Source organism: Equus przewalskii, chromosome 16 (genome assembly GCF_037783145.1).
Source record: "Equus przewalskii isolate Varuska chromosome 16, EquPr2, whole genome shotgun sequence".
NCBI lineage: Eukaryota > Metazoa > Chordata > Mammalia > Perissodactyla > Equidae > Equus > Equus przewalskii.
In genome coordinates this window covers 22,651,085-22,674,141 of record NC_091846.1, presented here as the reverse complement: position 1 = coordinate 22,674,141, position 23,057 = coordinate 22,651,085, and the positions used below count along the sequence as shown (strand labels likewise).

Here is a 23,057-nt window from a genome sequence, read left to right as displayed (position 1 = left end):
TTTCCAGTTTCATACCTTTGTGGTCAGAAAAGATGCATGGTATTATTTCGATCTTCTTAAATTTATTGAGACTTGTTTTGTGGCCTAATATGTGATCAATCCTGGAGAATGTTCCATGGGCATTTGAAAAGAATGTGTATTCTGTGGTTTTTGGATGGAATGTTCTGTATATATCTACTAAGTCCATCTGGTCTAATGTGTCCTTTAAGGCGAGTGTTTCTTTATTGATCTTCTATTTGGATGATCTATCCATTGGTGTAAGTGGAGTGTTAAAGTCTCCTACTGTTATTGTGTTACTGTCTATTTCTCCTCTTATGTCTGTTAATAATTGCTTTATATATTTAGGTGCTCCTATGTTGGGTGCGTAGATATTTACAAGTGTTATATTTTCTTGTTGGATTGTTCCCTTCATCATTATGTAGTGCCTGTCTTTGTCTCTTACTACAGTTTTTGATTTAAAGTCTATTTTGTCTGATATAAGTATTGCTACCCCCGCTTTCTTTTCTTTGCCATTTGCATGGAATATCTTTTTCCATCCTTTCACTTTCAGTTTGTGAGTGTCTGTAGGTCTGAAGTGTGTCTCTTGTATGCAGCATATACATGGATCTTGTTTTTTTATCCAATTGGCCACCCTGTGGCATTTGATTGGAGCATTTAGTCCATTGACATTTAAAGTAGCTATTGATAAATATGTATTTATTGCCATTTTGTCACTTTTTCTTTTTTTGGGGTGTTTTAGTAGTTCTTCTCAGTTCCTTTCTTTTTCTCTTGCTCTCTTCCCTTGTGGTTTGATGGCTATCTTTAGTAATATGTTTGATTTCTTTTGTCTTACTTTTTTTTCCTGCTTGTTATAGGTTTCTGGTTTGTGGTTACCATGATGATCCTATTTAATATACTATGCATATAACAGTCTATTGACCTCTTTCTAAAAGCTCTACTTTTTCACTCCCCTCCTCCCACATTATGTTTTTCACATCATATATAGTCTTTTGTTTAGTGTGTGTATATCCATTACCCTCTTATTGAAATAGGTAATTTTAGTACATTTGTCTTTTAACCTTCATATTACCTTCACAGGTAGTTGATCTGCTGCCTTTACTATACTTTTACCTTACAAGTGATTTTATTGCCTGTTTTTTCTTGTTGTTGTTTTGGGGTTTTTTGGTAATTTTTTTCTTTTATCTCTATTTGTGGTCATTGCTTTCCCATTTAAATAAGTCCCTTCAGCATTTCTTGTAGAACTGGTTTCTTGGTGATAAACTCCTTTAATTTTTGCTTGTCTGGGAAGCTCTTTATCTCTCCTTCCATTCTGAATGACAGCCTTGATGGATAGAGTATTCTTGGTTGTAGGTTTTTTCCTTTTAGCACTTCAAATATTTCGTGCCATTCTCTTCTCGCCTGTAGGGTCTCGACTGAGAAGTCCACTGACAACCTGATGGCTTCCCTTTGTATGTCACTTGTGGCCTTTCTCTTGCTGCTTTTAGGATTCTCTCTTTGTCTTTAATTTTAGACATTTGGATTATAATATGTCTTGGTGTGGGCCTCTTTGGGCTTCTCTTGTTTGGAGCTCTCTGTGCTTCCTGAACTTGGATGTCTGTTTCCTTCCTCAGGTGAGGAAAATTTTCCTCTATTATTTCGACAAATAAATTTTCTGCCCCTTTGTCTCTCTCTTCTCCTTCTGGGACCCCTATAATCCGAATGTTAGCATGCTTGATATTGTCCCAGAGTTCCCTTACACTGTTCTCATTCTGTCTAATTCTTTTTTCTCTTTTCTGTTCTACTTGGGTAATTTCCTCTAATCTTTCGTCTAGCTCGCTGATCCGTTCTTCTGCTTCCTCTACTCTGCTACTGAGTCCCTCTAGTGAATTTCTCATTTTGAGTATTGTATTCTTCATTTCTGATTGGTTCTTTTTTATATCTTCCAGTTCTTTGCTGATGTGCTCACTGTGTTCATCCATTCTTCTCTGCATATCTGTGAGCATCCTGCATACCTGTGAGCATCCTGGAGGGTGGCTCCATTTTTAATTTTTTGAAGAACCTCCATACTGTTTTCCATAGTGGCTGTACCGTTTACATTCCCACCAACAGTGCACAAGGGTTCCCTGTTGTCCACATCCTCACCAATACTTATTTCTTGTCTTTTTGATAATAGCCATCCTAACAGTTGTGAGGTCATGTCTCATTGTGGTTTTGATTTTCATTTCCCTGATGATTAGTGATGTTGAGCATCTTTTCATGTACCTGTTGGCCATCTGTATATCTTCTTTGGGAAAATGTCTAGTTAGTTCCTTGGTCCATTTTTAATCAGAATTTTTGTTTTTTCGCTGTTGAGTTGTATGAATTCTTTATATATTTTGGATATTAGCCCCTTATCAGATATAAGATTTGCAGATATTTTCTCCCATTCAGTAGGTTGCCTTATTGTTTTTTTGATGATTTCCCTTGCTGTGTAGAAGCTTTTTATTTTTACTTATTTATTTTCTTTAGAGATTGGCACCTGAGCTAACAGCTGTTGCCAATCTTCTGGGGTTTTTTCTCCTTACTTTTTCTCCCCAAATCCCCCCAGTACATAGTTGTATATTGTAGTTGTGGCATGTGGGATGCTGCCTTAGCATGGCCTGACAAGTGGTGCCATGTCCGTGCCCAGGATCTGAACCAGTGAAACCCTGGGCTGCCGAAGTGGAGCATGTGAACTTAACCACTTGGCCATGGGGCTGGCCTCGGAAACTTTTTAGTTTCATGTGGTCTCACTTGTTTATTTTTGCTTTTGTTGCCTTTGCTTTTGGAATCAAATGTAAAAAAGTCATCTCCGAGACCAATGTCAAGGAGCTTACCACCTATGTTTTCTTCCAGGAGTTTTATGGTTTCAGTTCTTAGATTCAAGTCTTTAGTCTGCTTTGAGTTGATTTCCCTGTATGGTGTAAGATAGTGGTCCAGTTTCATTCTTTTTTTTTGAGGAAGATTAGCTCTGAGCTAACTGCTGCCAATCCTCTTTTTTCCGAGGAAGACTGGCCCTGAGCTAATATCCGTGCCCGTCTTCCTCTACTTTATATGTGGAACGCCTACCACACCACAGCATGGCTTGCCAAGTGATCCCATGTCTGTACCCGGGATCCGAACTGGCGGCCAAAGTGGAATGTGCGCACTTAACCGCTGCCATACCAGCCCGGCCTGGCCCTAGTTTCATTCTTTTACATGTGATTGTCCAGTTTTCCCACCACCGTTTATTGAAGAGACTGTCTTTCCATGTTGTATGTTCTTGGCTCCTTTGTCGTAAATTAATTGGCCATACTTGTGGATTTATTTCTGGGGTCCTCTATTCTGTTCCACTGAGCTGTGTGCCTGTTTTTATACCAGTACCATACTGTTTTGATTACTGTACCTTTGTAATAGTTTGAAATCAGGGAGCATGATGTCTCCAGCTTCGTTGTTCTTTGTCAAGTTTGCTTTGGCTATTCAGGGTCTTTTGTGATTCCATATAAATTTTAGGATTGTTTGTCCTGTTTCTGTGGAAAATGCCATTGGAATTTTGATAAAGATTGCATTGAATCTGTAGATTGCTTTGGGTAGTTGGACATTTTAACACTATTAATTTTTCCAATCTATGAGCATGCGGTATCTTTCCATTTATTTGTGTTTTCTTCAGTTTCTTTCATCAATGCCTTATAGTTTTCAATAAACAGGTCTTTGACCTCCTTGGTTAGATTTATTCCTAGGTATTTTTTTTTTTTGATGCAGTTGTAAATGTGATTATTTTCTTAATTTCACTTTCTGACAGTTCATTATTAGTATGTAGAAATACAAGTGGTTTTTGTGTATTGACTTTGTATCCTGCAACTTTACTGGATTTGTTTGTTAGTTCTAACAGTTTTTTGATGAAGTCTTTAGGGTTTTCTCTTTATATAATAACATGTCATCTGCAAATAGTGATAAGTTTACCTCTTTCCAATTTGGATGCCTTCTATTTCTTTTTCTTGCCTAATTGTTCTGGCTGGGGCCTCCAGTACTATGTTGACTAAAAGTAGCTAAGTGGGCATACTTGTCTTGTTCCTGATCTTAGAGGAAAATCTTTCAGCTTTTTACTAAGTATGATGTTAGCTGTGGGCTTGTCACATATGGCCTTTGTTATGTTGAGGTATGTTCCCTCTATACCTTCTTTGTTGAGAGTTTTTGAGTTGTCAGATGCTTTGTTTGCATCTGTTGAGATGATCATGTGATTTTTATTCTTCATTTTGTTAATGTGGTGTATCACATTGATTGATATGTGGATGTTGGACCATCCTTGCATCCCTGGAAAAAGTCCCACTTGATCATGGTATATGATCCTTTTAATGTATTGTTGAATTCAGTTTGCTGATATTTTGTTGAGTGCTTTTGCATGTATGTTCATAAGGCATGTTGACATTAAATTTTTTTTTCTTGTAGTAGTCTTTTCTCATTTTGGTATCAGGATAATGCTGGCCTCATAAAATAAATTTGGACAAGTTCTCTCCTCTTCTATTTTTTCAAAGTTTTTGAGAAGGATTGGTATTAATTCTTCTTTGAATGTTTGGTGCAATTCACCAGTGAAACTGTCTGATGCTGGACTTGTGTTTGTCAAGATGTTTTTGATTACTGATTCAATCTCCTTACTAGTAAGTGGTCTGTTCAGATTTTCTGTTTCATCATGATTCAGTCTTGGTAGGTTGTATGTTTCTAGGAATTTATCAGTTTCTTATAGCTTGTCCAATTTGTTAGTGTATATTTGTTCATAATACTCTCTGATGATCCTTTGTCTTTCATTGGTGTTAGTTGTAACATCTCCTTCTTCATTTCTAATTTTATTTGTGTCCTCTCTTTTTCTTGGTGAGTCTAGCTAAAGCTGTGTCAGTTTTATTTTTCAAAGAACCAGCTCATAGTTTCATAGATCTTTTCTATTGTCTTTTCAGTCTTTATTTCATTTATTTCTACTCTAATCTTTGTTATTTCCTTCTTTCTACTAACTTTGGCCTTATTCTTCTTTTTCCAGTTCCTTGAAGTGTAATGTTAAGTTGTTTATTTGAAACTTTTCTTGTTTCTTGAGGTAGGCATTTACCTGTATGAATGTCTGTCTTAGAACTGCTTTTGCTGCACCCTGTAAATTTTGGTATGTTACATTTCCATTTTCATTTGTCTCAAGGTTTTTTAAATTTTTCTTTTGATTTCTTCTTTGACCCATTGGTTGTTCAGTAGCATGTTGTTTAAATTTCCACATATTTCTGAATTTTCCAGTTTTCTTTGTGTAATTAATTTCTAGTTTTATGCCATTGTGGTTGGAAAAGATGCTTGGTATGATTTCAGTCCTCTTAAATTTACTAAGACTTGTTTTGTGGCCTAACATACGATCTATCTTGGAAAATATGCCATGTGCACTTGATAAGAATGTGTATCCTGTTCCTTTTGGATGAAATGTTCTGTCAATATCTAAGTCTATCTGGTGTAACATGTCATTTAAAGCTGATATTTCCTTATTGATTTTCTGTCTAGATATCTATCTATTGATGTAAGTGCCGTATTAAAGTCCCCTATTATTATTGTATTTCTGTCAATTTCTCCCTTTAGGTCTGTTAATATTTGCCTTATATGTTTAGGTGCTCCTATGTTGGTTGCATAAGTATTTACAAATGTTATATCTTCTTGTTGGATTGACCCCTTTATCATATATAACATCCTTGTTTGTCTCTCAAATAGAGGTTAAATATGACTTGTTCTCTATAGCAGCCATTTTTTCCTCATTTAGCTGAATGTAATTTTTAAAATGCACCAAAAGAAAATTGTTGAAGTAATTAATTTACTCAAGTAGTGGTCTCTTTTTTCCACCCTTTCACCTGCTATTACTTGCCTAGTTCATTTTTTTTAAGTTAATATGAAAGTATATTGTTTTGAATTGTCATGTAGAATCCTAAAGTATGAATGGTTGAGAGTAATGAAAAAATTTTGAATGATCATAAGTATGGTTAATTTTATGTCTTTAGCATGAAATCTTTTAGTATGTAACTGAAAATATATATATAATTTGGAAATTAAACACAAGTGAAATATTTCTAATTTTATTTAAGTTGAAGTAAAGTTTTTGGAAAGCATAATGATTGAAAAACTTGAGCTTTGATATTTTTTAATGCTGAACAATTTGGTTAGTAATCCCTTCTACCGTCTAACTTTCTAGAGAAAACATATAACTTTCAAAAAAATTCTTAATGACTAGTGCACCTGTTTGTCATAAACCTAATGGACAGAAACCCGACTTAATAACAGTGGTGACAAAAATAAAATTTTATTTAAGAAGCTTTTGGATCATCTGTTACTTCTAATATTACTTTAGAATTACTTTTTACTTCTAAATTACTTCTAATATTGACTTACCATTTTGTATGATGTTATGAGGCAACAGAAGGTATTATAGTGTGTTTTTTATTCATAAAGCACGTATTGTAAATTTGCAGTCTGAATGACTTTGCTTATCATTATTTAGTTTTGAAATGCAGAGAACACCACGAAAAAGTAACTCCGACGAAGAGGTGAATGTGATTCTTCCACAGACTCCAGTTAGGTATGAATTTTTTTACTTTTAATTTTCATTATAATTGTTTATTCAGTGTGTTATAGTGCTTAACGTTTGTTCATTTGTTTCGTTATATATTTGCATGTACATTCAACAAATATACATTGAATACTCTCTGCTAGATGTTTTGCTAACTGATGAAGATACGATTATTAAACCTAGTTCTGTCTATCCTTAAGGAAAATAACCTGGAATGGGAATGTGTTTCATCTCAGTAAATAAAAAGGGAAAAATAAAGGTATCACCATCTGCTCTGCATACAGCCTAGAAGGATTACAACCATTTTTTATGTCCTTTTCCTCGTGTACTTTCCACATCTGATCTGTTTTCAAGTCTTGTTGAATCTGCCTCCAAAATATTTCTGAAGTCCATCTGCTCTTCTCCATTTTTACCCTCACCACCCTTGTCCAAGATATCTTTTTCTTTCTCTTGGATTGTTTGCAATAGCCTACTAACTGATCTTGCTGCTTCTGTTCTCATCACTATTCCTCTCTCCCCACCACCAAATCTATTCTCCAGAGAACCACCAGAATAATAATCTAGAAATGTAAATCAGATCATGTTCACCCTGCTGTTAAACCTTCTGATTGCTTCCTATTGCGATTGAAATACATTGCAAATTCCTTAACAGTGCCTACAAGACCTTATATGATCTAGCTTCTCTTGCCTTTCCAACCTCATCTTATTTTTCTGCTCATTCTGTATTAGCCAGTTTTCCAAGCTCTTTTTTTGTGCTGAGGACCTTCACACGTGTTTTTCCTTCTTGAAACTCTTCCTTCTTTTCTTTCCATGAATTACCAACTGCTGCTCTTCCCTTAGGTTCAGCACAAATATTATTTTTTTTTGGTAAAGAAGATTGGCCCTGAACTAACATCTGTTGCCAATATTCCTCTTTTTGCTTGAGGAAGACTGTCCCTGAGCTGACATCTGTGCCAGTCTTCCTCTGTTTTGTATGTGGGATGCCACCACAGCATGGCTTGATGAGCAATGTATAGGTCTGTGCCTGGGATCTGAACCTGTGGATCCCAGGCCGCTGAAGCAGAGCACATGAACTTAACCACCATGCCGCTGGGCTGGCTCCACAAATAGTACTTTTTTAAAGATTTATTTCTCTGTGAAGTATTTTCTTTTATTCTCCTTTCTCATAACATCTTATTCTATTCCTTCATAGTATGTATCACAATTTTTGTCATTATCAGTCACCAATTTTTGTAATTATAAATTCATTTGTGTGTTTGCTTGTTTTTGCCAATACCCACTGTCTTTAAGTTCCATATCACATGGACCGTGACTTTTTTGTCATTCACCATTTAATAAGTTAGGACCTAATCCTTGGTACATAGTAGGCAATCAGTAATATTTTTCAAATGACTATATAGACATATTAAAAAATACATTTTCGCATAAGTATAGTAATAGACTTATGACAAGTTAGACAAGTTAGTTAAATGGCACAGAAGGGACTTTACAAAGTGACGTTAGAACTGAATTTTGAAATATGTAAGAGTTTGTGTCACAGGAGACTGGCATTTTAGGCAGTAGGAACAGCATATACAAAGGCATGGAAGTAAGAAACAACATGATGTGTCTGAGGAATGATTAGCAGCTCTGTATTGATTGACTATAAAAGGGAAAATGAAATGGCAGGAGAGAGGAGGGTAGGTACTAGATCAAGAAGGGCTTTATATGCCATAATCACAAGTTTGGACTTTAGCTTGTGCATGGTATAGCTTATTGCTATAAATGACTGTTAAGCAGGCATAAGGATAAAAATCAGACTTGATTTTTGAAAGGTTACATGGTAATAGTTTCTGAGGGGATGGACGGGGGAGGACATGGTAAGAAATAAAAAGATATATCAATCTGTCATAATGATTCTTAACCAAGTTTGCAAATTAGAATAACCTGAGGAATTCTTTTCAAAGTACATACGCCTAGACCCCACTACCATAGACATAGTGAGTCAAAATCTCTGGTCTGCTCTATTGCAGTAATTCAGTTAAGAGCTGCTGAAGGTCTGAACCAAGAGATAGGCAGTGGGAATGAAGGAAGAAGAAAGGTTTGACAAATATTTGATGAATTCATATTTACAGTGTTATTCTTGAGGCATTTATGGGATACCAAGAAGATATGTAGTAAGTAGTAGGATATTATAGATTTGGGAATCATCAGCGAGAGTTCAAACCGTAAAAATAGATGAGCTTGCCAGTAGGAGGGTGTATAGTGGCAAGAATGGATGGCTAAGGACTGAACACTAAAGGATGCTATCATTTAAGGACAAGATAGAAGTTAGATTAAAGAGAATGAAAGGTGTGATTGGGGAGGCCAGAGAGTGAAGCCAGAAAAGCCAAGGGAGGGAGGGAGTTTCAGGAAAGAACAGTGTTTAAGAGAGTCAAATGCGTCAAAGTAGTCAAGTATAAGAACAGATGAGAAAGATCTTTGGTTTTATCAGCTGGTCATTTGTGGCTTTAGTCCTTGTGGCTTAAGTAGGTCAGTGGACGTACAAGTCATAGAAACAATATCTTTGGAAGGTAAGGAAGTGGAGATATCAGTTTAGAGAGGCTTGACTGAGAACACTAAATACGTTTTACTAAATAATATTTAAGGATAAGGATCCTTTTAGCTATAAGTATTCTACAATTCTTTGCATCATTAAATAGTGCCTACAGTAGCAATGTACTACTATTCCAAAATTGGAACATCAATATTTGCTATATACCACACATGCACACACATATAAAATTATAGAATTGAAGAGATCTTAAGAGATTGGCCTAATTTTATATTTTAACAAAGATCTCTGTAAAGGAGTCACTTGATTCTTTACTTGAGTTACTTAATAGCTTACTGTCTTTGTTTGAAAATTTTTAATATTTAATTTTAGTAATGTTTTCTTAAAAGATTACCATTTTGATACCAGTTTAGATGTTTTCTCCTTAAAATAATGTCATTAGTTTGAACAATTAATGTTTTATTGATATAAAGTTTTGTTAGTAAATAAGCATATCAGTTCTTTAATGATAAACTTACTGATTATGAGCATATCCTTTCTTAAAGGTTTAAGTCAAATGTAATTCCTTGTAAACAACGGTACATTAGAGGTTCTGTAAAATCTTATTTTAGGGAACTTCTTAAAGATAAATGAGAGACAGTGAGTTTGAGGATATGTTTAACTTGTGAGATACATACATTTCATTTTTTCTTTTTTTCCTTTGTTGCTTAACGCTTCTTTCTATTTTTTTTCTCTAGGACTGTTATGAATACTATCCAACAATTAATGATGATCTTAAATTCAGCAAGTGATCAACCATCAGAAAATCTGATTTCCTATTTTAATGTAAGCCATATATGAAATGTTATTTAATATGATATCTTGGTGAGGAAATTTGAAATTAGGAGTCAAATACTAAGTATTTTTTTAACACCCATCTCCCAACCAACATGTAGTTGTCTGTTATCTTATTTCTTGCTTTTTTAAACCCTCCAAATTAGATATTATTAGTAGTATTGTTTTTATTTAGACACTGTTAATTTTAGATTTTCTCATGTTTACTATTTGCCTTGTTCACCATTCTTTCTTGCAACTCAGACCTCACTTCTGAGGTCATTTTTTTCTTCTTAAGATACATCTTTTAATAATTCGTTTAGTGAGGGTTAGTTTGGGATGAACTTACAAGATTTTTGTTTTGTTTAGTTTTTTTGTCTTAAACTATCTTTACTCTTATTTTTTGTAAGATACTTTAGCTGGATCTTCAATTCTAGGTTGATGTTTATTTTCTCTTAGAAGTTTGAAGATATTACTTTACTATTTGCCAGCTCCCATTATTGCTGTTAAGAAGTCTTCTGTCAATCTAACTGTTGTTCCTTTATAGTTAACCTATCTTTTCTCTCTGGCTGCTTTTAAGATCTTTTCTTTGAATATTATATTCGACAGGATTTAACATTTGCCGTGTTTGTTCTGTCTTTTTTAGCCTATGTTCAGCCCATTTTCATTTACATTTCTTGCTTGGTCCTGTGCACACTGCAGCTTGCAACTCCTGATAAACTTTGATTTGATATCTGTAGGGCCCCTGCTATACTCCCTCCTCTCAAAAAAAGGAGAGAGGAAGAAAGAATGAAAACTAACATCTATATTGCTTACTTGCTTCTTCACTCCTTATTTAAATTCAAATGAGGGTTAGGACTCACTGAAATGGTCATCCATGGAAATTGGATAAGGCCAGGAGACACTAAAATTTGCCTTATTGCAGTAATTATGTGCTTTGTGTAGTTAACATTTTGTATAATATCATAGCCTGCTTGTAGTTTTGTCATATTGTATCATCATCATCTTGATTATATTCTCGTCAGGAGTTTGTGAAGTAATTTCTATCATCATATTCATACTTGTGTTGACTCAGAACTGATTCTGTTGATTCAACTTGCATAAAGTTGCTTTTCTTTAAGGGCTATCTGCAGCACAAGAATATTTCTGAAGCATAGCTACCCAGTTACTTAGAACTTTTAGAAAGGATAATGATAGAAGTTAAAAGAACGATAATTTCTCTCTTAAATATAGTTTCGAATATTTCCTCCAACATTTGGAGTATGTAGGAGCTCTTTTTTATTTTGAACTACTGTAGTTGGGCAGAAAATTCTGCCTCACATTCTCTGGAGCTCAGGTGAAAGTTTAACGTTAAATGAAGCTTAATAGCTTAACTTCAGAGTTTTATGTAGACTACAAATTGCCTATCTCACAGTGGGTGTATCTTGAAGATTATTAAATTTTTCTTTCATTTTTCTTCTTCATTAGTTCAGATTTCTTCATTTTTAAAATCAGTCTCATCTTTCCTTCTGTATATAAATAAAGTCTTGGAAGCTATAGATATTTGAATGGATGTTTTGGGCAACAATGATTTTATGACAGAAAATGCATCTTTGTTAACTGTGTTTCTAACACTTATGTGCTGTTTTCTTTCAGGAAGATAAAATTACTGATTTTATAGAATATGAAGTTTTTGAATGATAGTTCACATTTCAAGGAAATCTTCCTCTATTTTGTTGTGGGATGCCCCCACAGTATGGCTTGATGAGTTGTATGTAGGTCTGCGCCTGGGATCCAAACCTTCAGGCCACCAAAGCAGAGAGTGCAAACTTAACTGCTATGCCAATGGGCCGGCCCTCACCATTGGAGTTTTGCTAGAGATTGCATTGAATCCATAGATTGCTTTGGGTAGAATGGACATTTTAACAGTATTATTCCAATCTATGAGCAAGCAGTATCTTTCCATTTATTTGTGTGTTTGATGTGTGTGATGAATTTCTTTCATCAATGTCTTATAGTTTTCTAAATATAGGTCTTTCACTTCCTTGGTTAGATTTTTCCTAGGTATTTTATTTTTTTTGGTGCTGTTGTAAATGGGATTGTTTTCTTAATCTCTCTTTCTGATTTATAGAAATGTAACTGATTTTCGTGTCTTGATTTTGTATCCTGAAACTTTACTAAATTTGTTTATTAGTCCTCTTGGTTTTTTGATGGAGTCTTTAGGGTTTTCTATATATATAATAACATGTAATCTGCAAATAGTGACAGTTTTACTTCTTCCTTCCCAGTTTGGATGTCTTTTATTTATTTTTTGGCCTAATTGTTCTGGCTAGAACTTCTAATACTGTATTGACGAAAAGTAGCTGGAGTGGGCGTCCTTGTCTTATTCCTGAGCTTAGAGGAAAACCTTTCAGCTTTTTACTGTCGAGTATGATGTTACGCTGTGGGCTTGTCATATATGGCCTTTATTATGTTGAGGTATGTTCCCTCTATACCTGCTGTGTTGAGAGTTTTTCTCATAAATGGATGTTGAGTTTTGTCAGATGCTTTTTGAGATGATCATGTGATTTTTCTTTCACTTTTTTAATGTGGTATTATCACATTGATTGATGTGGGGATATTTTACCGTCCTTGCATCCTTGGAAAAAGTCCCACTTGATCATGGTATATGATCCTTTTAATGTATTGTTCAATTGGTTTGCTGATATTTTGTTGAGGATTTTTTCATCCCTGTCCATCAGGGATATTGGCCTGTAATTTTCTTTTCTAGTGGTGCCCTTGTCTTGTTTTGGTACAACAGTAGTGCTGGCCTTGTAAAATGAATTTGAAAGTGCTCCCTCCTCTTCTGTTTTTTGGAAGAGTTTGAGAAGGATTGGTATTAATTTTTGTTTGAATGTTTGGCATAATTCACCTGCAAAGCTGTCTGGTCCTGAAATTTTGTTTGTTGGGAGGTTTTTGATTACTGATTCAATCTCCTTACTACTAATCTGTCTATTCAGATTTTCTGTTTCTTCATGATTCTGTCTCTGAAGGTTATATGTTTCTAAGAGTTCATCCATTTCTTTTAGGTTTTCCAATTTTTTGTCATATAATTGTTCATAGTTGTCTTTTATGGTCCTTTGTCTCTCTGCAGTATCAACTGCAACATCTGTGAGGCTCTTTTTGATGGATGGAAGGCCTAACTAATCTGTTTTTCTCTAACTAGCAGCAGAAAATTTAGATAATAGGGTTTTTTAGTTCTGCTCTAGTATTTTTTGTTATTAACATCCCCAAGTGGAATTCTTTATGTTCTTCTTATTTTCAGTAGTTGTATTTACCTTGTTAGTGTGGAAGTGTTTCCACAGTATAAACAGTTGAAAGTGAAAAGTCACATATTATAGAACAGAAAATGTTAATTTTGACTGAACAGTATCCTCAACATTGATTTCTGTTTTTATTTCTTAAAGTACTGCACAGTGAATCCAAAGGAAAGCATCCTGAAAAGAGTGACTGATATTGGATATATCTTTAAAGAAAAATTTGCTAAAGCCGTTGGACAGGGATGTATGGAAATTGGATCACAGGTAACTTGAGTTCATTTTGATTAGTGCCACTATATGGTAAATAATTTCAAATGCAAACTCTGTCCAAATTATATAAATACTGTTACAGTATTTGTCTAATAGTATAAAATACTAGCAGACATATTATACTATGTATGTCCGACTTTCTATCTATACCTGGTTGACTATGTATGCTGCTACTTATGGAAAATTTTATGGGAAAATCTCCCTCACCCATTATTAAAAACCAAAAGTAAACATTAGAAAATTTTGCAAATTGTAGAAATTTTAGAAAAAAAAAGTAATAAAATGTAAATCTTCAATACTATTAAATTTTTGGTGTGTATACTTTGATTTCTACACATATGAATGTTCATGTTCATATATACTTGTATAAATGAGATATCATACATACCATTTTCAGTGATATTATTTTTACTTTTGCTATTATTATTTCGGAAAATCTCAAATCAATATATTAGGTAAGAGCATGGGCTCTGGATCAAAGCCCTGGGTTTATATCTGGTTCTACCATTTATGAGCTGTCATTGAACTTCTCTTGAGATTCAGGTTTCCATATTTGCTCTGCTTTGTTGTGTGGCAATAATGAGGTAGTACATAAAAATATGTTTGAAAACTGTAATCAACTGTAATCACGTTTATTTCAGTATAGTGAGGTTATATTTTGATGCCATTAGTGTTTTAAACAATTATATTTAAAAGTTCTGGGCCGGGGGCTGGCCCCGTGGCTGAGTGGTTAAGTTCGCTCGCTCCGCTGCAGGCGGCCCAGTGTTTCATTGGTTCGAATCCTGGGCGCGGACATGGCACTGCTCATCAAACCACGCTGAGGCAGCGTCCCACATGCCACAACTAGAAGGACCCACAACGAAGAATATACAACTATGTACTGGGGGGCTTTGGGGAGAAAAAGGGAAAAATAAAATCTTTAACAAAAAAAAAAAAGTTCTGGACCGGCCCGATGGTGCAGCAGTTAAGTGCACACGTTCTGCTTCAGCAGCCCGGGGTTCGCTGGTTCAGATCCTGGGTACGGGCATGGCACTGCTTGGCATGCCATGCTGTGGTAGGCGTCCCATATATAAAGTAGAGGAAGATGGGCACGAATGTTGGCTCAGGGCCAGTCTCCCCAGCACAAAGAGGAGGATTGGCGGTAGTTAGCTCAGGGCTAATCTTCCTCAAAAAAAAAAAAAAAAAAAAAAATTCTTTTTGGTTGTATATGAAAATTGTGCACATGATTTGGAACAAAGGAATATGGCTTGTGTGTGTGTGTGTGTGTGTGTATGTGTATCTCTAAAGTTTCGTTATTCTCTGAACTAATGGGAACTAGTTATTTGGTTAAAACTTTTTGCTGGTAAGACCAGTTAAGTCTGATTTTTGCCTTTGGTAGTTTTATGGACAGAGACTATTCTCTTAATCCTGGACAGCTACGTTGACTATACATGTCCTAGGTCACAAGAAGTATTACATTAGTATGTAAAATGGTTAAAGTAGTACCAGGTACATAATGTATCCTTAGTATATAAATATCTGTTGAATGATATACACTGAGGTGGAATGAAGGAAAACCAAGTACTGGACCTCCCCTCTTCATCATTTATTGGTAATGTTAACCATCGTTTTACACTGAAGTCTTCAGTTTTAGACAGGCTAGCTTTTGTCATCTCTTGGTAGCTGTATTCCTAAGAAGGACCAGAAATGTGTTTCAAGAGAAAACTTTTTAAAAATTAATAATTGTTGTGAGTTTTGAAAATAGTGGGATCTAATTTTCTTTTCTTTGTTTATAGCGATACAAACTTGGAGTCCGATTGTATTACCGAGTGATGGAATCCATGCTTAAATCAGTAAGTTAAAAAGAACATAATAGAATATTCAATGCGGACACAAAAAAGGTTTCAATTAAATAATTTTTTAATCTGTTTTAGGAAGAAGAACGATTATCCATTCAAAATTTTAGGTAAATTTTTTAGTTTTAGTAAAACGATTTCTACTTTTTATAAAAGTAAATGTTTCAAAATCATTCTTTTTTTTTCCTTTAGCAAACTCCTGAATGACAACGTCTTTCATATGTCTTTGTTGGCATGCGCTCTTGAGGTTGTAATGGCTACGTATAGCAGTAAGTTAAATTTTAGTAAATAAACATTTTAGTTAACTTTAAAGGTAAAATAAAATTATCTAAGGTGTGGTGTGTTTTTTGTGGAGAGGTGGAGTTAAGGAGAAGAAATGCATATTATAGATCATTTTATACTGAAGAATGTAATTGGTCACTGTAAAGCCATTTAAGTGGCTTATTATCTGAATTATTTCATGTCATCTTGGGAATAGTATTTCACTAACCTCCTATTCTAGGCTGTACTGAATCTAGGAAGTGTACCTATTGAAATCCCTTCAAAGACCTGTGTGATTGTAGAATGCCTAAAGAATACTAATGAGCAGTATTCACTGATATGGAAACAGTGCTATGGTCATGTGACCAAGGGTTGGAGCTAGAATCCACCAGATAAACAGAACAGAGGCCACTGATAGTGTTTTTTTAATATAATTTTGAACATGTATTATTTTGTAGATAATGTTGCAAATGTTAGAATAAGTGTTTGCAAAAACAAAAGAAAATTTATCTAAGGATACAAATACACAATAAAAGAGAAACTTAAATTAGTAAGCAAATATGGAAAACTGGGAATCCTCATTAATAACCAAGAAATGTGCTTTTAAAAGAGGTACCATTTTCTAAGCAATCAAATTAGCAAAATCTTGAAGATTACTCCCCCAACCAACGATTAACGAGACACTTAAGATGGATATGCTAATGCATTGCTGGTTGGATATTAAACCTGTTCTTTATGTAAGTTTAGGGTATTTAAACCTTTGAAAATTTGATAAAAGCTATGAGCCCTCTATCTAGGAAATACGTATGTGCACATAGACCCAAAATTTGGAAGCCTATTTCCTAGGAGTTTATGGACTCCAGAATAAAATATTCTGCTCTAAATAAGAATTTTTGTTTAGGCTTTCTATTATGTTTTAAGATTTTTTGTTTGATAAAACCTTCCAACCTAAAAATACATAGTTCAAGGCTTAACATTTCATACCTAAGTTACATTTTTTCTTTCGTTTTTAGGAAGTACATCTCAGAATCTTGATACTGGAACAGATTTGTCCTTCCCATGGATTCTGAATGTACTTAATTTAAAAGCCTTTGATTTTTACAAAGTGATTGAAAGTTTTATCAAAGCAGAAGCCAACTTGACCAGAGAAATGATAAAACATTTAGAAAGATGTGAACATCGAATCATGGAATCCCTTGCATGGCTTTCAGTAAGTAACTAGCTAAAGTAATTAAAGACATTCATATGCGTATGGATAACAATGATCTTTCAGTGAGAGGTGTTTGATAAAATTTATCTCAAGAGCAAATATGCATTTTATTGAGTAATGCGATTTCAGTGTATAGGCCAAGAATCAAGTGGAATATTAGAATGGAGTTTCCTTCTGTTTGAGCTTGCCAGACCATCTGATAAAGTGATTTATTTAGGAATAGCTTTTCTTAAAGCATGGCACTTGAAAACACAGTGGAATTCTTTAAAGTGTTTGAGTAGTTTATTTAAAATAGAGGCGTCAGGTTTGAAAATTTAAATGTCTTCTCTTAAATTTTAAGAAAATGATAAAAAAAATTGAGATTATGCTACTTAGATGATTCAAAAGTACAGCTTTTTAGTTCAATTTAGCCAGATTTTTTTTGTCCTATTGTTAAAGATAATCCCAAAATCTGCACTACTGTTCAGTTACAGTTAGTGTTTATAGCATTATAGGAGCACAAATTATATTCCCTAGGTATTGTATTTATGGCATACAAGCTATTGATAAGGCTTTTGTTTTAGTAACGGTGGCATTGTCTGTGTAGTAATAGTAAAATATTTATTTGAAGTTCTTACGTTGTGCTCTTTAAATCTGCATAGTTGGGTAGTACTTAGTGAATCATCAGATTTGTAGATTAATGTAGAGTTGACTTCTTTGGAAACCGTTTTGTATACCAGTATGTAGAAATGACAACAAAAAATTAAGACTTTAGTTACATTAGAATCCTAATCTGTACATGTAACCCTAGTTTTAATTTTTTGATGTTTTAAAAGCTTTATGTCTAAGGGATAACTTATTTCTTATGTTTTCTTGTATTTCCGTGTAGACAGAGTGGATAGAAAAGTAGAGAAGTAGGGCAAATTGATAGAATGACGTTGCATTGCTATTATTGAATTTGGTAACTCTTTTATACAGGACCTTCCACTTTATAAGAAAGGAGCGGTTAAGAGAAAACTCTCAGAAATGGGGGGATTAAATGAAAGTAGCAAAAATAAATTAAAAAATAAGTAGAGAGTGCTTTTCAGAGGCTGATGCACTCTTTCCTCCTAGAAATTGAAATCAAGACATTGCTGTATCATCTGAAAGTGACTATTCTCATTTCATTTAGAGAATTAATTTTATTTCCATCAGCACACATCTACTCTATGCCTTGCACTGGGGTAGACATTGTGAGGATACAGAAGTGATATGGGCTCTGAAAATTGTGGAGGAAATAGTATAAATTTGCTGCTTAAAAATTGCTTGTGCCCAAGCCTATTTAGTTTAATTACTGGCGTTCTAGGAGTCTGAACAATATTCCTTTACTTTTGAGAATTTTTGGAGGAAAAGTGACATGCCCAAAGACTGGAAAAGGGTACAATTTATTAGTAATAGGATTATGTGAAAGTCATAAACCTCTGAATTTAAATTCTAAGTATGGTATCTCTAGGGGATGAAATAATAGAAGATTTTTATTTAGTCATATCTTTAATGTTTGAATTTAAGAAAAATCAATGCATGTTACTTTTTTAATCATAAAAAGAATAGAGTTGTAGTAGGTAACTGTGAAGATAAGTCATGCCACACATAGAATACTGTGGATTTTTCCTGTGAGAATAATTGACATTTTAGAGAAGGAACATAGCGTAGATATATTTGAGTTTTCATGGACTTTGTTGTTTTTATTTTTATTGAAGTATAACACATGCAGAAAAGTATATATTACAAGTGATAGTTGGATGAATTTCTTATAAATTGAACACATCTATGTTACCAACACCCAGATGAAGAATCAGAGCAAACTTTCAGTCTTTTGATTTTGTATCACACTAAGAATTTCTCATTAAACTGTAGATTGGTAAGAACATATTCAAACAGTTACCCAGAGAAACATCAAGTGAGTTACTACTTACTTTTTCTCCCCAATAATTGAATGAAAGAAAGAACATCATTGTATTTTTCATGGTTGCATGGGGAAAGGATTCAGCATTTTTGCTTAACAATCTTGAGAAATAAGAAATCAAGAACAGTATAACTTTTAAGAAGGAATAAGTACACCTCTGTTTCTTTTGACTTCAGGGGGATTAACAGGCAATATATGAGTGTAAAATGCTAAACAATCCATTGAAAATCCCAGTAAAATCTTGTTCTCTGGAAATTTGGAGGAGAGAGGTGATTTAGAATGAATCATACCTAAGGGTTAGATTAAATGACTTCCAGATGTTTAGGCCTCTTAAATCTGTTAAGCAGTTTATATTGCCAGCAGATGATGAAATGAGATTTAGGATATCTTAGTTCAGTGTATTCAAAATTTATCAAATTTTTTCAATAAAGGCTTTATAAACCAAGGTATACCAGGGGCTTTATTCTCTAAATGACCTCTCTTTCCTGGGCTATTTGTGGACTCTTCCTATTCATCTCCCCACATCTCTAGCTACCTTAAGACTATTTCACTCACAGCAGCCAGAGAAATCTTTTTGTAATGCAAATCTCCTTATGAATTCCTCAAATAAAAACCTTTTGTGGGGGACCTATACATTTGATATTGATGGAAGAAGACTCTACCATATGACTCCCGGCGAAAAAGACAGCTAAAAACCTGTACATGATGCAGAAAGCAACTGCCTGAAATCACTGGACAGGAAGAGTAGACAGACTTTAGTGAAGGAGAGAAAGAGAGCTGTGAGCCTGGGGCTATGTGCAGGAGGTGGTGAAGTATAGTAGTGTGGGGAGGGGGCTGTCAGTGGGCAAACTGTGGGCTTTATGACCAGGGAAACTAGAAAAAAGGTTGGGGGAAACCTTGACCACTGAAGACAGTAGAAGAATCCTGCAAAGGAAGGAGCGTCCAAATTCTGTCTACCCACATCTCCGAAACCTGAATCATTGCTGTGTAACAGACTCAAAGCAGCTTAATGAAAGGCAAAAGATCTGAACTGAGACAGGGCTCCTGCCCACTCAACAGTTTACAGTTCAAGTTCAACAAAGATAATTGCCTGCTTAAAAACAAAATAAAACAATGCTTTTTTGAGAAAAATAGCAGAATCCAGAATCTTTATAACTTAACATTCATGAGGATACAGTTGTAAAATTACCCAGTATACAAAGAGGGTCAGAGGAGCCAAGTGCATGTTTTTAGAATGGGAGCTTTAAGTCTGCTGGCTCTCTTTTAAAACCTTTGTCTCCTCCTTTTCTTATGTCAGCAGTTCAAAATGAGGTCTATAATTCCCTGATGATCCCTGAAACCATTCTAGGGAATCTACAGGGTAAAACTTGTTTTCATATTATTATTAAGATGTTATTTATCTTTTTCACTCTGTTGACATTTTATGCTGGTGATGTAAAACTGTTGGAACCTTTGCACATATCAAAGCAGTACCACCAAACTGGCTAGTAATCATTGTATTCTTCACCACCACAAACTCTGTTAAAAAACAAAATGGAGGGACTGGCCTGGTGGCATAGTAGTTCAGTTTGCACACTCTACTTCAGTGGCCCCAGGTTCACCAGTTTGGATTCCTAGCACAGACCTGCACACCACTCATCCAGCCATGCTGTGGCAGCATCCCACATAGAAAGTGCAGGAGGATTGGCACAGATATTAGCTCAGTGACACTCTTCCTCAAGCAAAAGGAGGAAGATTGGCAACAGATGTTAGCTCGGGGCGAATCTTCCTCACCAAAAAAGAAAACAAAACAAAATAAAACAAAAACGGAACATGTCAGTTTCATTTAAGAATGTCATTGATGAACCAGTAAAAAGTATTAATTTTATTGTCTCCATTCTCAAGTATGTTATTTAAAACAACTGACAATAATTGTTGCCCATGATAAATTTGAGTTTTCAAGTGAAAATTAGAATTTTGTTAAGCTTGTTTCCACCATAAGCATGACAGCTGTTCCAATACTTCAAAGACTTTTCTGATGAAATCAGTGTGATACTAATGAATGTGATTTTTTTTTTTTTTGGTGAGGAAGATTAGCCCTGAGCTAACTACGGCCAATCCTCCTCCTTTTGCTGAGGAAGACCAGCCCTGAGCTAACATCCATGCCCATCTTCCTCTACTTTATATGTGGGACACCTACCATAGCATGGCTTTTGCCAAGCGGTGCCATGTCCGCACCCGGGACCCGAACCAGCAAACCCCAGGCCACCGAGAAGTGGAACGTGTGAACTTAACTGCTGCGTGCCACTGGGCCAGCCCCATAAATGTGATTTTTTGATATTGTATGGAGAGTCATCAACCTTTATAAGATCTACATCATCCAGTGAACCAGTATTTCCAAGTGATCATTGCAACATGTTATAAAATCATGCATGAGTAAGAAATTATTCAGAGTTCACACAACCTTGACCATCCTGGTCTATAGTCATTCTTTATAGTCGTACAGTGTTCATCTGTACTACTTACTAGTCATTTATAAGCTTTATATCTTATTACATGTGCGTGTCTCATGTTAAATGAATTAATGTATGTAAAGCACTTAGAACAGTATGTGGCATTGTCTTATAAGATGGGACAATTAATTACATAAGTAAGAGTGAAGGGGTCAACTGATGATGACATCCAGGAAGTGTCACTGATTAAAATAAGATACCAGGATTAGATGAGATTTGCTTGGGAAGATGAATTCTGTTTGATTATGTTGAGTTTGAAGTGACTGTAGGTCATTCAAGTAGAGGTGTCAAGCAGCAGTTGGATATGTGTCTCTGGAGCTTAGGAAAGAAATCTAGGCTAGGAGTATGAACCTGAGAGCTGCTACCACATATATAATAACAAAAATGCAATGCTTTATTGGCAGTTTATTGTGTGCCAGGCACTGTGGTGAGTACTTCTCATAGTATCATTTACTTTTCATAATAATCCACAAGATACTATTATTCTAGATGAAGAAATTAATGCTTGCTTAGAGAAGCTTAGTAACTTTCCCTACACCACGCAAGCTAAATGGCTGAGCTGTGGTCTGAACCCAGGTCTCTCTGGCTCCAAAACTGTTAATCCCTACGTTTTCCCAAGTAACTAAAGTTTGGGGAATGAATAAGATTTCCTAAGGGGAGAATGTAGTTATACATTGAGGAGCTTCAACACATATGGGATAAACAGAAAAGAAAAGCCTATAAGAGATTGAAATAGAACAGCCAGATAGGTAGGAGGAAATGAGAAGTGGTGTTGTAAAGAGGGAGAGAGAGCATGAGAGCATTACAAGGTCTGAGTGAGTGCTTGCTGTTTCAGATACTGTAGGGGAAGTCAGTCAGAACTGGAAAGTGGTCCTTGGTTTCAGCAACAGGGAAGCTACTGGTGACAGGAGCAAGGACTGTTACAGGTACTGGGGATAGGAGTAGACTGCACTGGGATTTGGCTGAGATGTGAATCAGAGATAAAGTAGTAGAGACAATAATTGTAGATAGCTTTTACCGAAGTCCTGTCTGGGAAGGGAAGTAAAGGTATAGCTGGAGGTACATGAGTAGGGGGAAGCTTATTTTTTTAAATGGGAAAAATAGGGTTAAATGTTGATGGAAAAGAGCCATTAGGAGTGTTCTCTATTGCTGGATGACACATTAGTGGCTTAAAACAACCGTTTTATTTTACCCCCGATTCTGTGGGTCAGGGATTTGAGAAGAGCTTGACTGGGCAGTTCATCTCTGACCATGTGGTGTCAGCAAGTGTTTGGGGCAGGATCCACTTCCAAGATGCTTCTTAACTCACAGGTCTGGCACCTTGCTGCTCCTTGGTATGTGCACACCTCTCCCTAACTCCCCTCCCCACTTCCTTTTTCCCTCCTCTATGTGGCGTTTCATCCTCTTGGCCTTCTCATAGCGCTTTGGTTTTAGACTACTCACACTTCTTACATAGAAACTGGCTTCCAAAAGGCTTCTAAAAGGACCACAGCTGGAATCTATATTCTGTTGGTCAAAGTGGTCATGAGGCTTCCCCAGATTCAAGGGGTCCCCTGGAATAGATGCATCTCTTGTTTGAGGGAGAGGCAGGGTGAGCTGGGAAATAGCACATGGCAAAATGGAAAGAATGGAAGCAGTTGCAGGTAAGGTCGTATGTGGGTGCCATGGCAGGAAATTGAGGAAGTTTCCATTTAATGGCTTTTATTTTTTTTATAAAATAGAGCTGAGGTACTTTGCTGAGGGTGGGGAGATTGGGGTAGAATAGGAAGTGCAAAGTGGAGCAGTCAGAAGTTTGAGGAGAGTGGACACAATTTGAAATAGTTGCTGAGGAGAATAATAGAGAAAGCTGACTGGTGAAAGACAAGAGGCTTGCCTGGCAGCA

The 23,057-nt window shown here is 35.4% G+C and overlaps 1 protein-coding gene across 5 annotated transcripts in view; it reads left to right on the top strand.

Moving 5' to 3' along the window:
• RB1 (RB transcriptional corepressor 1) overlaps positions 1-23,057 on the top strand; it is a 155,259-nt gene that overhangs the window by 59,053 nt on the left and 73,149 nt on the right. For all 5 annotated transcript variants that reach the window (XM_070578233.1, XM_070578232.1, XM_070578235.1 and 2 more), the window contains 7 exons: positions 6,491-6,568; positions 9,830-9,917; positions 13,331-13,447; positions 15,229-15,285; positions 15,367-15,398; positions 15,481-15,557; positions 16,563-16,759. In XM_070578233.1, coding sequence (XP_070434334.1) covers positions 6,491-6,568; positions 9,830-9,917; positions 13,331-13,447; positions 15,229-15,285; positions 15,367-15,398; positions 15,481-15,557; positions 16,563-16,759 — 646 coding nt within the window. The remainder of the gene's footprint in view (positions 1-6,490; positions 6,569-9,829; positions 9,918-13,330; positions 13,448-15,228; positions 15,286-15,366; positions 15,399-15,480; positions 15,558-16,562; positions 16,760-23,057) is intronic.